The sequence below is a fragment of the Eptatretus burgeri genome, chromosome 8 (genome assembly GCF_056783735.1).
Source record: "Eptatretus burgeri isolate ZD-2024b chromosome 8, Ebu_testis_v1, whole genome shotgun sequence".
Classification (NCBI taxonomy): domain Eukaryota; kingdom Metazoa; phylum Chordata; class Myxini; order Myxiniformes; family Myxinidae; genus Eptatretus; species Eptatretus burgeri.
Genome location: NC_140968.1, coordinates 14,096,267 through 14,112,389, shown reverse-complemented (window position 1 = coordinate 14,112,389; position 16,123 = coordinate 14,096,267). Strand labels below are relative to the sequence as shown.

At 43.7% G+C, this 16,123-nt stretch overlaps 1 protein-coding gene across 1 annotated transcript in view; it reads right to left on the bottom strand.

The window, feature by feature from the left end:
- USP22 (ubiquitin specific peptidase 22) overlaps positions 1-16,123 on the bottom strand; it is a 150,599-nt gene that overhangs the window by 27,076 nt on the left and 107,400 nt on the right. The window contains exons 6-11 of the mRNA XM_085890971.1: positions 10,242-10,411; positions 9,780-9,927; positions 7,198-7,306; positions 6,759-6,941; positions 4,760-4,886; positions 2,080-2,171 (exon numbers count right to left, since the gene is read on the bottom strand). Of these exons, the coding sequence (XP_085747097.1) occupies positions 2,080-2,171; positions 4,760-4,886; positions 6,759-6,941; positions 7,198-7,306; positions 9,780-9,927; positions 10,242-10,411 (829 nt within the window). The remainder of the gene's footprint in view (positions 1-2,079; positions 2,172-4,759; positions 4,887-6,758; positions 6,942-7,197; positions 7,307-9,779; positions 9,928-10,241; positions 10,412-16,123) is intronic.

Sequence of the window (16,123 nt, the reverse complement as noted above, 5' to 3'; positions counted from 1 at the left end):
ACGACCCAAAACATACCTCCAGGCTATGTCAGAACTACCTTAGAACAAAGGAACAAGACGGTAGGCTTCAAATCATGGAATGGCCAGCACAGTCTCCAGCCTTAAACCCCATCGAGCTGGTTTGGGATGAACTGGACAGAAGGGTGAAAGCAAAGCAACCGACAAGTGCAACACATTTGTGGGAACTTCTGCAATCAGTGTTGGGAAGAACCTTCCAAACAATATTTGATTTCCATTGTGGAAAGAATGCCACGAGCATGTTCGGCTGTTATATCTGCAAAAGGTGGCCACTTTGATGAGTCAAAAATTTGGATTAAATTCTGTTCAACAAAACGATTCCATGATTTATTTTCTTTATCTGCAATTGTTTGTTTGTTCTGTGCTTTAATTTCAGAGTACATTGAAACATTGAACTGCTTCAATTTCAATAAAAACTGGAAAAATGGGGGTGTTCTAAAACTTTTGACTGGTCGTGTATGTAATAGTATGATAAGGCGTCGAGGGGGGGGGTCCATCTTCAAGGAGCTAAAGGCCTTTTCCCAGATGCCCCCCCCCCTACAACTCCCCAGACGTGGGATGTCGTCCCATGGTGCAAATCAATCTTCGATTCCCCCATCACCGTCCTCCTCAGATCCACATCGCTAAGAACGCCAACTTTACTTCTCCGGGTCTTAACAGTGCACAATGTCGTAACGAACTTTGCTTCTCCGGTAGGAGGTTGTCCGAACTTCTCTCATCGCTCTCTATATAATAATATGCTAAGGCCTTTCTGCCGTGGTATTTTTACCCACTGGCTTCTGCTGGTATCATAATTATGCCGATTAGTGAACTGAAACTTATACCAAGGTGGTGCAAGTCGTTGCACCCCAATGCCATTGGTATCGAAACAGAACAGGCAGCTTGAGAAAGAGGAAGCTGTCGCTACGCATGATAAAATGTCCGGGTTCTGGCCGAATGTTCATTGTGTGGTCTGCAAACTGCAAGACTGTGTGTCAATGGTTTCCTCTCCTTCATGCTGTGCGAGTTGGAACCTCCCCCCAATCAACCCCAACCCCAAAGTAATTAAACATTTTAAAATAATTTTGGAACTGGTTTAAAGCGGTTTAATCGTTTGACAAAATTTGTGACACTGGGTTGGCAGTCGAGACAATGTGCCGTGACGAGGGAAGAAGCTGGCAAGGTGTCAAATTATTAGGGGAGCCACAACAAACATTTATACCAGGTGTAGCACAAACATTGAAGCCAGGTAAATGATTTCGTAACAACATGTTAATTGCATCGAGAATTAGAACTGGTGTTAGTCGTTCGATTCTTTTCAAATTAGGGTTTAAGATGGCGAAGAAACGGATCGTTTGGACTTACAGAGAAAGGTCTGCTGCTATCGAGCTGTTCTTTGAAACCGGCTCAATTGTTCAAGCTCGAAGAGAGCATTCAAACATCAATTCGGTAGGAATGACGCTCTGTGCACATTTGTCACGAAGTGATTAAATATAGAAGTGAAGGAAGGTACGGTACAAGAAACCAGGCCACTTGGCCGGCCAAACGCTGTCTGAATACCAGAGGCAATTGAGAATACGTATGCACGCACCAGTGATGAGCACCGGTTCGTCTGTACTCTTGACTCTTTACCTGAACTTTAAATGAACAGGTAACCTGTAATGATGTCATAAAGGACCAGGAGTTGGATCCATACAGGCTTCGGTTTACCCTGCAGGCATCTTCAGCAATCTTTCATGATTTTATGAGGGACGATGAGCAAGTCGTCGACATTTCATGCATCGTTTCAGAGGGAGACTATTTGAGGGATATTATCTTGAAAACCGAAACCGACAAACCTAAGATGCAAGGCAATACACACTGTAGGTTGAATCAGAAGCCAATGAAGCATATTTGTTGATTTTTGAAAAATAAATATATAAACAAAACATCAATAGCGTTCAGCTTTAACGTTCATGCATCACCACGTACTATTGAGATTCCACAAGCTCAACTGACAAATGGTCAGGTAAAGGGCCGACCTCTTTGTTGACAAGAAATGCGATCAAGGTAAAGTGTTGCAATGGAAAAGGGGTAACTCACCTGGACGCCATGAACGGCGTCATGTCCAGGTCAAGCGGGAAGGAGACGTACGTCGTAATTTTCCGACGCAGTTTTGCTGAATGTTCAAACCTCTGTCGGGAAAATCAATCGGCGTTGGTACCGGTCAAAAACCTTATAAATGATCGATAAATAAACAAGGAGACTTAGTCACACAACATACTGTGATGTGCTTAGAGCTTCGTTGTATCTCAACTTCTAGCAATATGTACAAAAATGTCACAACTTGGGACTGATAATGCAAGCGACGACAAAGATTCCAAAGTCAAAATAAATAAATAAAAACGACATTTAAGACGTAACCAAATGGGTGAAGATATAATTCAGTGACATTATCTTGAAGATGACAGACCGTGAGCAAAAAAAAGACACAAAAAAATATTTGGCATGAAAAGCACGACGACGCTCGAGTTTACATCATTTGAAAGCTCGTTTCCATCGCAGCGAATAAGAGCACTTATTCTTCTTTATCAGCCACAATTATTCCCATGTTCTTGTGTGTTTGGCTGGGGAAGAGGGGGTGGAGGCGGAGCTTGGCACGAGGCTTTCACGAACCAGTCGCCCAGGCCTGACGTTCGACTACGGTAAGGGCAGGAATTTGTAATTTGTTCACGGTGCAGGCGATGGCGCGTCTACTCTTCGCGAAGGACACCGCGGCATCTCGAACGTCCACCAAACGAATATCTGGTAGACGGGAAACCTGTTTAACGTCCATCTGAAGGACGGCGCACGCATTGATGAATCGCCCTGCCTGTGAAACACCAGGATGACAGTTTATAGCTGGGTCGGGATTCGAACCCAGGCCAGACAGTTCAGAGGTGAGCGTGCGTACTTCTTGGTCATCACGCCAGCCCGAGCTAATAAGTACACTAAATGTATGAATAGTAGTTTTGTGCATCGACTCAACGGAAACATTTCCATTTTGCAAAACTTGTTGGATAGCTCTCACGCAACGCATTTCGACTTCGAGTTGAACTCGCGTTTAAAAAAAAAAATCAGGCCACAAGAGGCATTACACGTATCAAGGCACCAAAAGGAATTCTGCATTAAGCAACATCAAAGAGCCAATCAATCTACATTCGATTTTAAAAGGTGGAGATGAAAGGGAAGGCATGCCTATTACAGTTGTCAAATCCTCACGACTTCATTTTTAAATCCCAGGAATATCAAAGGTTTTCCTTTTCCACAAGGGTGCCTTGTACCAAAACTGATGTTGATAAAAACGATCAAGATTCAGACGAGAATTATCATTCATAGTTTTGGAAAAAGTAATTACCTCCACCGCCGAAGGTGAAGGAGGTTATGTTTTCACTCGTCTCTGTCTTTGTTTGCTTGTTTGTTTGTTTGTTTGTTTGTGTACAGGATATCTCAAAAAACTTGTGGACGGATCTGGATGAAATTTTGTGCACAGGCTCGGTGTGACAAGGACGAAGTGCTTAGATTTTGGTGTAGATATAGATCCAGATCCGGCTACTAGAATTCTTAAAGCGATTCTTCACCATTGAGAGACCGGGCCAAAAACGACATGTGGCATGATATTTGAAAAATGCATTGGGCCCGATATGCTCTTGTGGACCAGGCATTGCGTGGCGGAGGTATGCGCTCTACCGAGTGCCCTACAAGTTTAATGAATTAAACTATCCTGCGCAAGAAATAGCTAGCTTTGCTTGTGAAGGCTCGTGTCACTCTGCGTCAGCCAACAGGGAGTACAATGAATATAATTATCTACAGAAAATTGATCAAGGTGTGCTAACTGCCCTGGAAAGCAAGGAGAAACCGACGTTTGGCCGTTAACCGTTGGTGGAAGTGCTCTTCCGCTCCAATGAAGGGTTAATGTCCGATACATCAGCTTCTCCTTGCTTCCCACCATGGTTAGAGTATTCCAATCAATGTTCTGTTGATTCTATCCATTAACCTGAGCAAGAGCAACAAACTGAACTGGACATCAATTTTGAATATTTTGTATAATTACCACACACACACACACACACACACACACACACACACACACACACACACACACACACACACACACACACACACACACACACACACACACACACACACACACACACACACACACACACACACACACACACACACACACACACACACACCGAAAAGTGGGGTTAAGCAATCGATTCATGTGCATCTGTCCATCTACAAATGCCAGTTTATGATCAAGGGAAAAAAGAAAATTTAAATCGAAGTTGTATTTTGAACACAAATCGGAAAACGAACTCGTAAGTTTCGCAGAACGTTGTCTCTGAATCTGTTCCGATCGCGTGTGCGCAGAGAGGAATGAGATAATGATTTTCCTGTCTGCCTGCTCGGCAGTCAAAGTTGAAAATCATTGCAAACAGGAAACTTACTGTTTTAAAGGATGTCATAAAGGACACAAACAACAGGCACAAAGAACTAATGAAAAGTGTTCGATAAGGTGGTGTGATAGACACTGCGCCAAATGCGGTAAATTCTGGAATTTATTTATTTATAATTTTATAATCTTTATTTTATCTGAATTTAATTATATACTTGAACAATGAAAGACCACCAAAGTGCTAATTATGATATTAAGTGACATTGAATAGGCCGTGCTACACCTTGATTGTTTTTGTTTGTTTTTTTTAAAGGCAATACATGCATTCGGTGTGGGTCTCACCTTGAGATGAAAACATGCAACAATGGGCAGTTTTTTCATAGTAAGCTGCTTAGTGGACTCTTGGTAACTATGGCAACCACTGCATTTGATTTTGGCACTGCTCCCCAGGTGTTCCGGCCTGGTGAACCTGCAGACATACAAAAGCTTTAAGAACAATGTCGGGAAAAGGATCCGACTCGCCAATATTACATGGCGCTCACTGCACCGGGTGTGCCTAAGCCCCATGTTGCTTGGTCACCCTTCGGCCCTGGAAAAATGACCAGATAATATCTACGCAACGACACATGAACAGTGACCGGGAGTCCGTGACTGCCATAAGGTACCAGTGGCTGCCCAAATGATGTAATTGGTAGACTGCACAACACGGTCAATGCCATCCTCTTATCTATCGGGTTGCAAAGGAAACTGGAACAGGGAATGTTTGACTTATTTGAGTATTTTAGCGACGAGATAATCGATTAGGACACAGAGACTTTGGAATACAGCAAGGTGACACACACTAATTAGCTTCTCAACTTCTCCTCGTCCCCCCGTCCCTCTCCCCCCCCCCCAACTATATACAAAAGTGCTGTGGTACATAAACTCAAAGTGATTGTGCTAAGGAGTTTCTTGCCCCTGTTCACGCATGTGAATAGTCATTAGATCCTCGTGGAGGATCTCTAAGTCTTACTCGTGTTGTTGTTCTTAATCTTCTTCTTGTGGACTTTTTTGTTTCACAGCCTCCAGTTTTTATAGAAACTTCCTGAAACTTGGCATGTATATGTAAAAATACCCTACGCAGAGAGAAACCATCTCCGATTTTGAAAATTCCTCCAAGAAAAAAAAGTTATGACGTCAAGATATCTCTCTCCGCTAATGGAAATCGCCCAAAAAATTATCTACGAAACTCGGCAAGCTTTTTGAATTCTGTTTGCGGGAATCGAACAGGGTATTAGCAGAGATGAATTTCCGCACATATGATGCATCACTATGACGTCATATCAATTTTTATGACGTCATTCCTATTTTTTTGACATTTTTTGTTTCACAACCCAGAGTTTTCATTGGATCTTCGTGAAACTTGCCATGTATATGCAGAAAGCCCACGTGCAGGCAGCAACCATCTCCGATTTTGGAAATTCTTCCTAGAAAAAAAGTTATGAAGTCAAAATATCTCCGCTAATGGAAATCGCCTAAAAAATTATCTCCGAAACTAGGGAAGCGTTTTGAATCCTGTTTGCGGGAATCGAACAGGGCATTAGCAGAAATGAATTACCGCACATATGATACATCACTATGACGTCATATCAATTTTTATGACATCATTCCTATTTTTTGACATTTTTTGTTTCACAAATCAGAGTTTTCATCGGATCTTCGCGAAACTTGCCATGTATATGCAGAAAGTCCACGCACAGTAACCACCTCCGATTTTGGAAATTCTTCCAAGAAAAAAAGTTGACGTCATAATATTGCCGCTAATGGAAATCGCCTATACCATTATCTCCGAAACTAGGCAAGCTGTTTGAATTTTGTTTGCGGGAATCAAGCCGGTCATTAGCACAGATAACTTATCGCAAACCTGATACATCACAATGACGTCATATTCGTTTTTATGACCTCATCATTAAGAGGACGAGGACCTTAGCTCATTTGAGCTTGTTTTCACTGATGAAGGGAAACTAATGGAGTAAATATTTTTTTCTGCAATAAATAATTACTCTGAACATGCACGGTTCTTTCCATATCGCGACTCGGTAGCTATGAACTGTAACCCTGGCGTTGAGATGGAAGCCCTGTCTGTCACCATGAGTTGTTGGTTGAGGTTAAATTTCCTACAGGGCTACCATCAAGCCAAGCCAAAGGTCAAACATGGTGCACGCACTCGCACACACACAATGCTGATGCATATCTGGATGTATGGTACACTCAATATTTCAAATAAATATTAAAAGCACAGCCACAAATAATCATCATTATAGCCACTCCTAATAAACGGTGGTAGGTCGGCGGGAAGCACCTCCGTAAGCAGTCGGTCAGTGAAGTAGGACTCGTGAGTGGCACAGTGCCAGTGGGAGCATGCTTCTCGCCATTTGTTATCCCACCACCCTCCGAGTTGGGACTCAATGGCCAGAAGGAAGAAGAGGAACCAGGGAGATCAAGGCTGATGTCCCAAAATGGATCTATTGTTGTGGATACGCCACTAGAAGAGATACAGGTAATGAGGTGTGTCCACATGAAGGGACTACACGACTAGCCGTTTTGATGGAAATGCCATTAACTTTGTGTACTTTGACGATCTATATGAGAAACCTCGCTGGAAAACTTAAACTTCTGTTTTTATCGGCAGGTCTAGCCAAACATACACAATGCCACTCGAAGTGAACAAGTCTAGTGTTTTTGAACAATTAAAGTAATGGCTTTTGTGTTTAATCTCGCTTATTCTTAAGCTTACTTACTTGCAAACTTGGCAGGTCACGTCTGACTGTAGGCCTCCAGTGAAGATCTGATCAATGATGCAGTTGCAATGGTTTGGATGGGTTCCCTTCTTGCCATTATCATCTCCTACTGACATTAAGGATAGGGGCAGGAGAAAGCATAGGTGGTGTGAGGGCAGACAGCCAGTAAAGCAGAAAAATTCATGCAAGGAGGGCAGGAAGAAAAGGTCTGATAAAACGGCAAAGGATTGGGAAGTGACATACAATAAATAAAGAGTTGTTTGGAGGCACAAGCACGTGAAGTTGGGGGTGGATGGGGGAAGGGGTTGAACCCAAAGAAGGAAAGTGAGAAACTTAAATGAAGTAACATGTTGCAGGCCTCATTTCATGAAACCTTCAGGGATGAATCAAAAAATGTCGATGTCAGGCCTTCCAGAGAAACATGCTCCAGGCATGCATTGGAAAAAAACAAAAAAGAAAAAAATGCATTCGTCATCCAATCAGAGATATGTGTCAGAATTCCATTTTCAAACAGCTTCACAATATTCTTACCGCACATTACCAAACTTTCTCAATAATCCTCCTCTTCCCGACCGCAGGGTCGTATATGTTCACAGAACAATTCACCGCTCATCGTTCCTCCACCCGTGCTCGACTCCGTTTCTTTATCCCACATTTTAGACTGGCCTCCCAGTATCGGGGGCAAACGTGCCATCTCACGCAACCTTCAAGGAGTCGGATGACCAGGACGCCACACCATTCTTCATGCATTCTCACATTTAATGTACAGTCATGCGCCGCTTAACGACGTTCCAGGCAACGACGGATCTGCCAGCTCTGAAAAAAAAAAAATGAAAAAAAATGTAGCTGAAAAATTCCTATCGCCGAGTGATGTCGCCGACGTAGCGCTGCCAGTCGTATAAAAATAGCATGTACAATTATGTACGCTGTACAGTACATAATACTTCATAATGATAATAAACGACAGTGTGGCCCTGTTATAATGCGATCGTTGAGGTCCATAAAATGTCATCGCGAAAAAAGCAGGGTCGTGCTAAATCGGGATTCAAGGAAATCGGCTTTCAAACTGAACCAATGTTTGCACGTTTACCTTCCAGCAAGTAAATTACCTTTGAATTGAAGAATTCCGCGAATAAATCGTTGTTACAGTCGAAATTAAAACACAAATTTGTTTTGGGTGAAGCTTTTCATGTTGTTAAAACAATCGCACTGTTCCGAAAATATATATCACAATTTACAGGAGCTCGTTTCTTCATTTATAAATTATAACATCGATGCAATGATTACGTATTTATAAAATCCAAACGCTATTTATTCATCTTTCTATAATTTATGCGAGAGGAGATTGTAAGCTGCTGCTAACAACACCGATGGCCGTCATGAACAGCACAAAGGTAAATCTAACGTGTCTTCCGTCTCTCTTGGATGTGTGTTACAATTGCCGACAGTATTCAGTACAGTAACATGCTGTACAGGTTTGTATCTGAGGAGCAATAGGCTATACCATATAGCCTAGGTGTGTAGGTTTGTGTAAGTACGATGTTCGAAAACGAAAACGAAAAAAAAAAAAGATGTCGCACAACGACGACGTCGCTTAACGACGCGTTTCTCAGAACATAACCCCGTCGTTAAGTGGCGCATGACTGTACTCTCGCCGAATGTTAACCTTTCACCTCATCGCTGCTTTTGACTCCGGGCGTTGTTTCAACAACAACAACAACAACAACAACAACAACAAAGAGAAATGCTCATGAGGGTTAAGACGGAGCACAGTTTCAAAATTGTTTTTTCCTCGATCAGCTGAAGGCGATGCCTGCAAGAACATGAAGCCTATAAAAGGGGAAGACTACACATATGTTGGGCGATCGTATCGGTTCTTTGACTAACGGGGTGTGATGTGACGAGCAATTAATCTCAGGGTGCGGCCCTGCCAGTTAGCCCTCCGAGAGGAAACGTTCTGTGATGGCCGAGCTCAGATGCCCGTCATTACGGCCGAGACGGTGTTATCTCCGTGTCGAGGCTCGACTCTTTCAAAACAAATCGAATTACAGCTCTCAATCATCCACATTCGCCCGAAGTGTCAGGATCTTTGTCCCCTTTTGCCTCGGCCTAACAAACAAACAAACAAAAAAAAATCAAAATCTTTGACATAATAACGCTGAAGTCATTCAAAGTTGTCAAATTCATATTCTGTAAGACACCTGTATTGTGTCATTGTCAGCACAGCAAGAAACAAAAGGTTAAGGGTGTTGCTTCACATGATGCTTCAATTAAAGGTTACAAATGTCAGCTGTTTCTCAGGCAAGCGGAATTATTTTAAAAAAAATAATAATAATGTTCAGAAATAATATTAATCGACTTCATAAAAAGTTGATCAAATGCAGGGGTTTGGTGGAACCAGCAAGATGTTACCAACTCCAAACGCTTCTGACAATGCATCACAAAGTACCTTGGACAATGAAAAAATATGGTAATCGTGGTGGGTAATATAAACAAGTGCACCGCCAGGATGGATAGGTGAGGCGGAAGGGGACGAGGAAGACATGTTGGTGCAGCATAAAGTGAGGAGATGCTGGTTTCACCCTTGCAGTGCCGGTGGAGAACATCGAGCGCGGCAATGAGGAACTCGTGCGCATCCTGCTGCTCGTAGCCAGCAAGGTGCCTTGCATGTGTCCACACAAGGTGTAAAAGCCGGTAGGGTATGTGGGGTGAGCGGAAACCGGAATAAAACTGCGAGGAATAGATTCAAAGGGTAGGACAATTCAATGGGAAGACGCAGGAAGGTGGGGGAGGGGTGAAGAAGGGGGATGGTGAGACGCAAGTTTAACAGTTGCCGAGCAACGTCCAACTAGATAGTCAACCCTAAAGCCAACCCACACACAATGAAAACCTCTCCCCAAAAGCATGACAATCGATCAATTCCCAAAAACACAAAACAATTCTCTGTTTAAGGGTTAATGTATGAAATTCAATTAGTCAAGGACAACAGAGATAAGTTGAAGGGGGGGTGGGGGCGGGGGGGGGGTTTATTTGCTTCCTCACACCTCCTGGAATAGTCGCGACATCTCGCAGACGAGGCACGAGTCAGGGCTTTCCATGGCGCAGCGGTGCCGGTCAGACAGGAAGAAATCCCGGAGTAGCGGGGTGTGGGTGAGCGCCTGTACGATGCAGTTCATGAAGCAAGTATTTCCCAGGTTCACCAGGCCTCTGAGACCTGGTTGGTAGATACATAAATCAGAGGGCAGGAAAAGCCAGTGATGAGACGAGGGAATTCAAGAGTCAAAAGCAAAAGAGCCTGATCTTTCCGTCCCAACTACTCTCACTCTCCCACCTGTCCTTCCCTCCCTCTCGCACTGTATTAACCCCTGTGCCTCAACACATCCAAGAAACCCATTCCCTTTCTCGGATCAATCGCATGTTTTACATCATATGCCTGTATCAACACAATTTGAACGAACAAAGGTGTGCATAAAAAGTGGCTTACAATGAATTTATTTAATTATTTATGTACAGTCTTTACAAGCCGTTAGTAGCACAGATCCCACAAAGGGAAAGGCAATTCTTATCAAAATAATTTTCTCCTGGTGAGTCGTTCAACATGAAGCTCAAACCAGCTTCAGGGAATAAGACATCAGAAACAGCGTCTGCAATGGGACACAAGTACCAGAGAAGAGACAATCATGGTTCCTGGCCACGTCTCCCGGTTTCATTTTTTTGTCGACAAAGTCGAGGCTCATGGAGGAGTTATAACACATTACGGATCAGGACGTAACAGAAGAAAGAGAGGGGAAAACACCGACAGCAGGGTTGAGGGAGGCTTGGAGAAATGAGGGATGTGGGGAAGAATGAGGGCTGATGGAAACAGTCACAAACTGGATACAGTCACAAACTGGATACAGGTGGACACAATGGATACAGTCACAAACTCTCTGAGAAAGGAAAAACTGGAAACTTGGAAAGACGTGGGCTTGGGGAGGGTCGACTGGGGTAGAAAAGATCATGGTTTTGGATTGGGGACGATTTCAGATGGTGGTGAACAACTGCCTTGAAGACCTGGAGGGAAGAATGAGATTTAAGAGAATGTGGAAGTTGGTTCCACAGGTGAGAAAAAAAACAAAACAAGAGAGGTACAAATGAGTGGAGGTGAGTAGTGATCATGGATTTGTGGAGTTACACTCAAAGGGGGGTGGCTGGCAGACCACGCACACCCTGCAGAAACTTCTGGGGGGTGGGGGGGAAGGGGGAGACAGAGGATGTATGACCAGAAAAGACGTAATAGAAGACAGAGAGACTGACTTTCCTCTTCCAGTTCCCTCCTTTTGGTCATACAAATGAAGGAAATTTGGAAACTGCCCACGGTACTCGGGAAAAAGCAGATGGCAGTCAAATAGATTCCACTTCACCAGGGATCAAACCCAGTACCGGACAGCTTAAAGCATGCACACCACCAACTGAGATATTACCACTCGCAAGATGTTAACGACAAACTGCCATTCTGATGGGATGCACGCGTGGTGCTGAACCTCAACATACACCATCCTTTAGGCAGGGACGTCGAAACAGCTGCCCCGTCCAGAGGTTGTACATGTTAAGTTAAAGCTCACACAGTGTCTGCTGAAAATAGTCGGAAAGACAACATCAAGTACGACTGCCATTGCTATTCATGTTATTTATTTATTTCCCCCAGCATACGGTTCCTTGCTTTTGGTTGAGGCTTCCTGTGTAATGAGCAATGTCTGTCGTTGGAGAGATTGCTGGATTTCAGATATGGCACAAGCGCGATGAGCTAAAGCCCTTTAACTGCGCTATTAAAACAAAGGACAACAAAATACGAATGGCATTATCTTGCAGACATGATCCGCATGATGCCATCTCCCAATGCGAAGTGCCCAGAGGTTGCATAAATCATTGTTGAGCCTGAACAAAAGAAAATTTTCTTTATTGATTGCCAAATCCATCGTTTTGCCAGTAGGGGGGGGGAGGAATACATTACTGGAAATGCCAGAACATTAGAGAATTGGAGGAGCAATCAATCTTCTTTCAAGTTTGTGCGGATGTTTCTTTTCCTCTTTTGAAAACAACAATTCTCAAAATTTAAAACTTCTGTTCAAATATCGACACAAATTATTCTGCATCGAGTTCGGTCCGCTGCAAAGTTGCTGTTTTTTTTCAATGTACAAACAAAACCACCTCTTATCATCCCCCATCCAAATCCTCGATCTTTTCTACCCCCGTTAATCCACCCCAAACCCACCTTCCTCAAATTCCCTGCTTTCCTTCCTGAAAGTCCCCGTGATGTCCATCTTGTATACCCCGTGTTCCCCGCTCCATCCCTCTCCCTTCCACAGATCTCCTAATGTCTCTGTTCCCCACTGTTTTATCGTTCCCACTCCCACCCCTCTTGTCTCATGCCCCCCTTGCTGTGCATTGTGTGTTAGCTCTCATAGGAGCCTCAACAAGATATACAAAATGAAAACAAAAAAACCCTGATGATGACATAAATGTCATTAAAATATACGTTTCTGAAGGCGTACTTTACTTTCGATTGCAAGTATTTAATTTGCCAATGCGTAAAATTCACAACTATCTTTCGAAAGCAAAAGCCAACGCAGATGTGCGTTCTGTGCGAAAGGTGAAGAAGGATGGCCACAGCCATAAAATGAAACAAACGAGAAATATATTTGTGAGCCGTACCCCCTACGATCTAAACCTGGCTCCCGCAGAGCAAAGCATATCCAACCACCGAGGTGCGCCGACCGAAGCCCTATTATCCGCATCAACTAAGGCAGCGCTTTGTCCCCCGGCTAGATCTCAAACTTAGAGCAAGTACGGATGACAATGGTCTTCCAGGAGAGACAAACAAGCTAATTATGTCAGAGGTTTTAAAAAAAAAATGTAAATGCACATGTTGAGCCAGAAATGTGCACAACAGATTACACGACGCAAATCCAAAGCACTTGGAGCTCAGAACACGTGTGAGGCCCACGTGAACACGGACGGACACACACACACACACACACACACACACACACACACACACACACACACACACACACACACACACACCAAATTAAATAATATTCTGAAGCGACGCTTGTATGTACTTATGCGTGCGGCATGATTTGCTCATTGTAAATGGTTCCGATTAAAATCGGCATCACGAGCATCACTAAAATCGGCATCGCTTGTTTGTTTCCTCGTTTTCTTTTATCTCGCTCAATAAACTGTTCGTCTGATTTCAAAATGCGAAGCAGAAGTTATTTTAGCTTTTATTGTGCATCACAAAGATGGACGTGAAACGCACGACTGGCATCGAAAGGGAAACAAGATCGGAAGAGCAAATCATTGGAACTGACTGAATTGCTTCTTGCGCAAACTTTGAGAAATATTACAAGAAGTGATGGATTAATAGTAATTCCATCAGTCTCTTGAAATTATGGGTAAAACCTTCGGGGTAGGACAGTAAGCAATTGATGAACGAACTCAGAATGCCTGCATTGTACGAGGCATTGAGTTTCAAAATATCTGTTCTGCGAGGTCCGATCGGAACCAAACTTGTGTCTTTGAATCCCCCGGACAACGGCTCCAGCAAAAGTCGCTTTCCCCATGTTTTAAGAAACCTTCGAATTGCACACATCCATACCGACTCAAAAATACGACCTTAATGGATTTGGATTAACATTTTGGTAACTTGAAAAGTGTTCCGCATCATTGACCTTCATAAAAACACACGGTGTCATGATATTGAAGACGACGAAGTGACGCGTCTTTTCAAAGAAAGAGAGGGCGAAGGAAAAGGGGTTCCTGAACTTTTACCGATGTAAACGTGATGAAGTACCTTTGACCTTTACCCGTTTGCAACAATCGATTGAGGTCACGAGGGGAAAAGCACAATTGTTTTCGATCGAAGCTAAACTGGAGGCTTGGAACATGTCAGTCGACGCCTCAACTCCCAGGTATGCTGCGGTCAAGTAAAACTGATCAAATAGACAAGTAAGCTGAAATAGCTCAAATGTCAACAGTCTCTCCCACATGGAGTACAGCAAAAGTATCATCCCATGAATGATGTGCAAGCTATATGAAGTGTAAACACTTCTTGGCCTAAAAGCCAAGCGGGATGAGCACTGTTTCCTTGTAGATACCCCTACTGTTTCAAATGTGGGTGCTTGAGTCAAATATCTTCCAAAATGAAAATAGAGGGTTGTTGTTGTTTCCTGGTCAGTTCTGCTCGAACAGGCCCGAGGCACGGGGATAACCGATTAATCCAGCAGGTGCGATGCAAAGGTCCCTCACATCTAAGATGTTGCTCTCTCGTCTTCGTGGGGCCAGGGCCGTGCAGTCTTCCATGATGTATTTATTGTATGTAGGGTGGCCTGGCAGAGGCTGCAGGTGTCGGCAGTGGTGTCGTCTGGTGTCGTCTGTCGGCAGATACTGTTTGGACCCAGGTTGTTGATTGCATTTATGGTGATGTGGGTACAGATGTGTTTTATGTCGTTATCATTGATCAGTGGGGGGGTGTTTTGGAGGATGTTGTTGTCGTGTCTTTGTGGTGTAGTCCTCATGTGTCTCGGGGTCTGTGGGTGGTTGGACCTGTAGTGGCACGGGTGATTGCGGTTGGCACTTGCAGCTGCACCTCTCATGTCCAAGTGGTGTTCAATTTTTAACATTTTTGCCTCTATGTGTAGGCGCTCGATGGGTGTTGTTAATGTACAACCTCTCCCCTGATCTTGATAAACCTCGTCAGTCGAATTCCAGTGGAGAGCACTTACTAGGTTTTTCCAGATCAGGGGGGAGACCGATGACGATGTGAAGGACTTTGTTTTGTATGGTCTACAGGGTGTTCAGATGTGTGTTTGATAAGTTGGAGGCCCAGGATGAGTTGGTGTAATCGATGACTGATCTGATGTAGTGTTTGTATCTTAGTGATGATGTTTCTTTGTGGTGTCTGAAATCGGCACCTGAGAGGAGTGCTCCAAGTGCGTTCAACCTGGGTGTACATGGCTTTTTTTTTGTTTGTGATGTGATCTGAGAATGACAGGGATGTTGTTCAATGTAATGTGTGGTACAGTACGATCTATATTACTTGGTGTAATTTGTTAAAAGAGTGACTGTTGATTTTGAGTGCAACTTGGCCCGACTACTTTTAGTCTATTGACGGTGAGCCAGGTTTGTAGGGTGCTGAGGAAGAATTGAAGTTGTGCTGTGGCTATTTGTACAGTATGTTCTCAGGTGGTTGTGGAATGTCATGCATGAAAAGACTAAAGAGTGTGGGAGAGGACCGAGCCTTGTGGACTCCGTTAGGAAAGTATCGTGTGTGCGTGATGACTTGCCGTTAAAAGTGATGTAAGATTGTCTGCATGATAGGTAGTTGTCGAGCCAGTGTTTGGTGTTGTGCGTGTTTGTGTTGAGTATTTAGTTTGTGAGCAAGAATTTTGGGAGGACATCAAACACTGATAATTTTTATTGAAGCGAGAGTCGTGCATTTTGGTAGCTTTAGACTGTTGAAGCCATCAAAGGTGTTTTGTGTGATATTTACGAGGACAGCGGTAGAGGAATGATTTCGTCTGAATCCATGCTGGGTGTGTGATTGGGATATGAGGGTGTGTGAGTGTCAGTATTCAGAATTCTGCAATTTTAGAGAGTGTACAAAGTAATACGACTGTGCTCTCATGTGCAGCCTTTTTGGCTGCTGCTTGCACCATTGGTTAGGGACGTGGCGATGCCGCTGATGCAGTGCCTCTATTACCAGTACACTGGTGCTCATTTCGCCAACCTCGGAAGGATGACAGGCTGAGTCAACCCCCTGGTGTTAATTCAGCGGAAAAAACAGGGCTCGAACTCAGGACCCTGAGATCCCAAGCCAACCAACCTAACCGCTAAGCCAACGCCAGGCTTTACAAATTAATGCGATTGGTCTGTCGGAGGA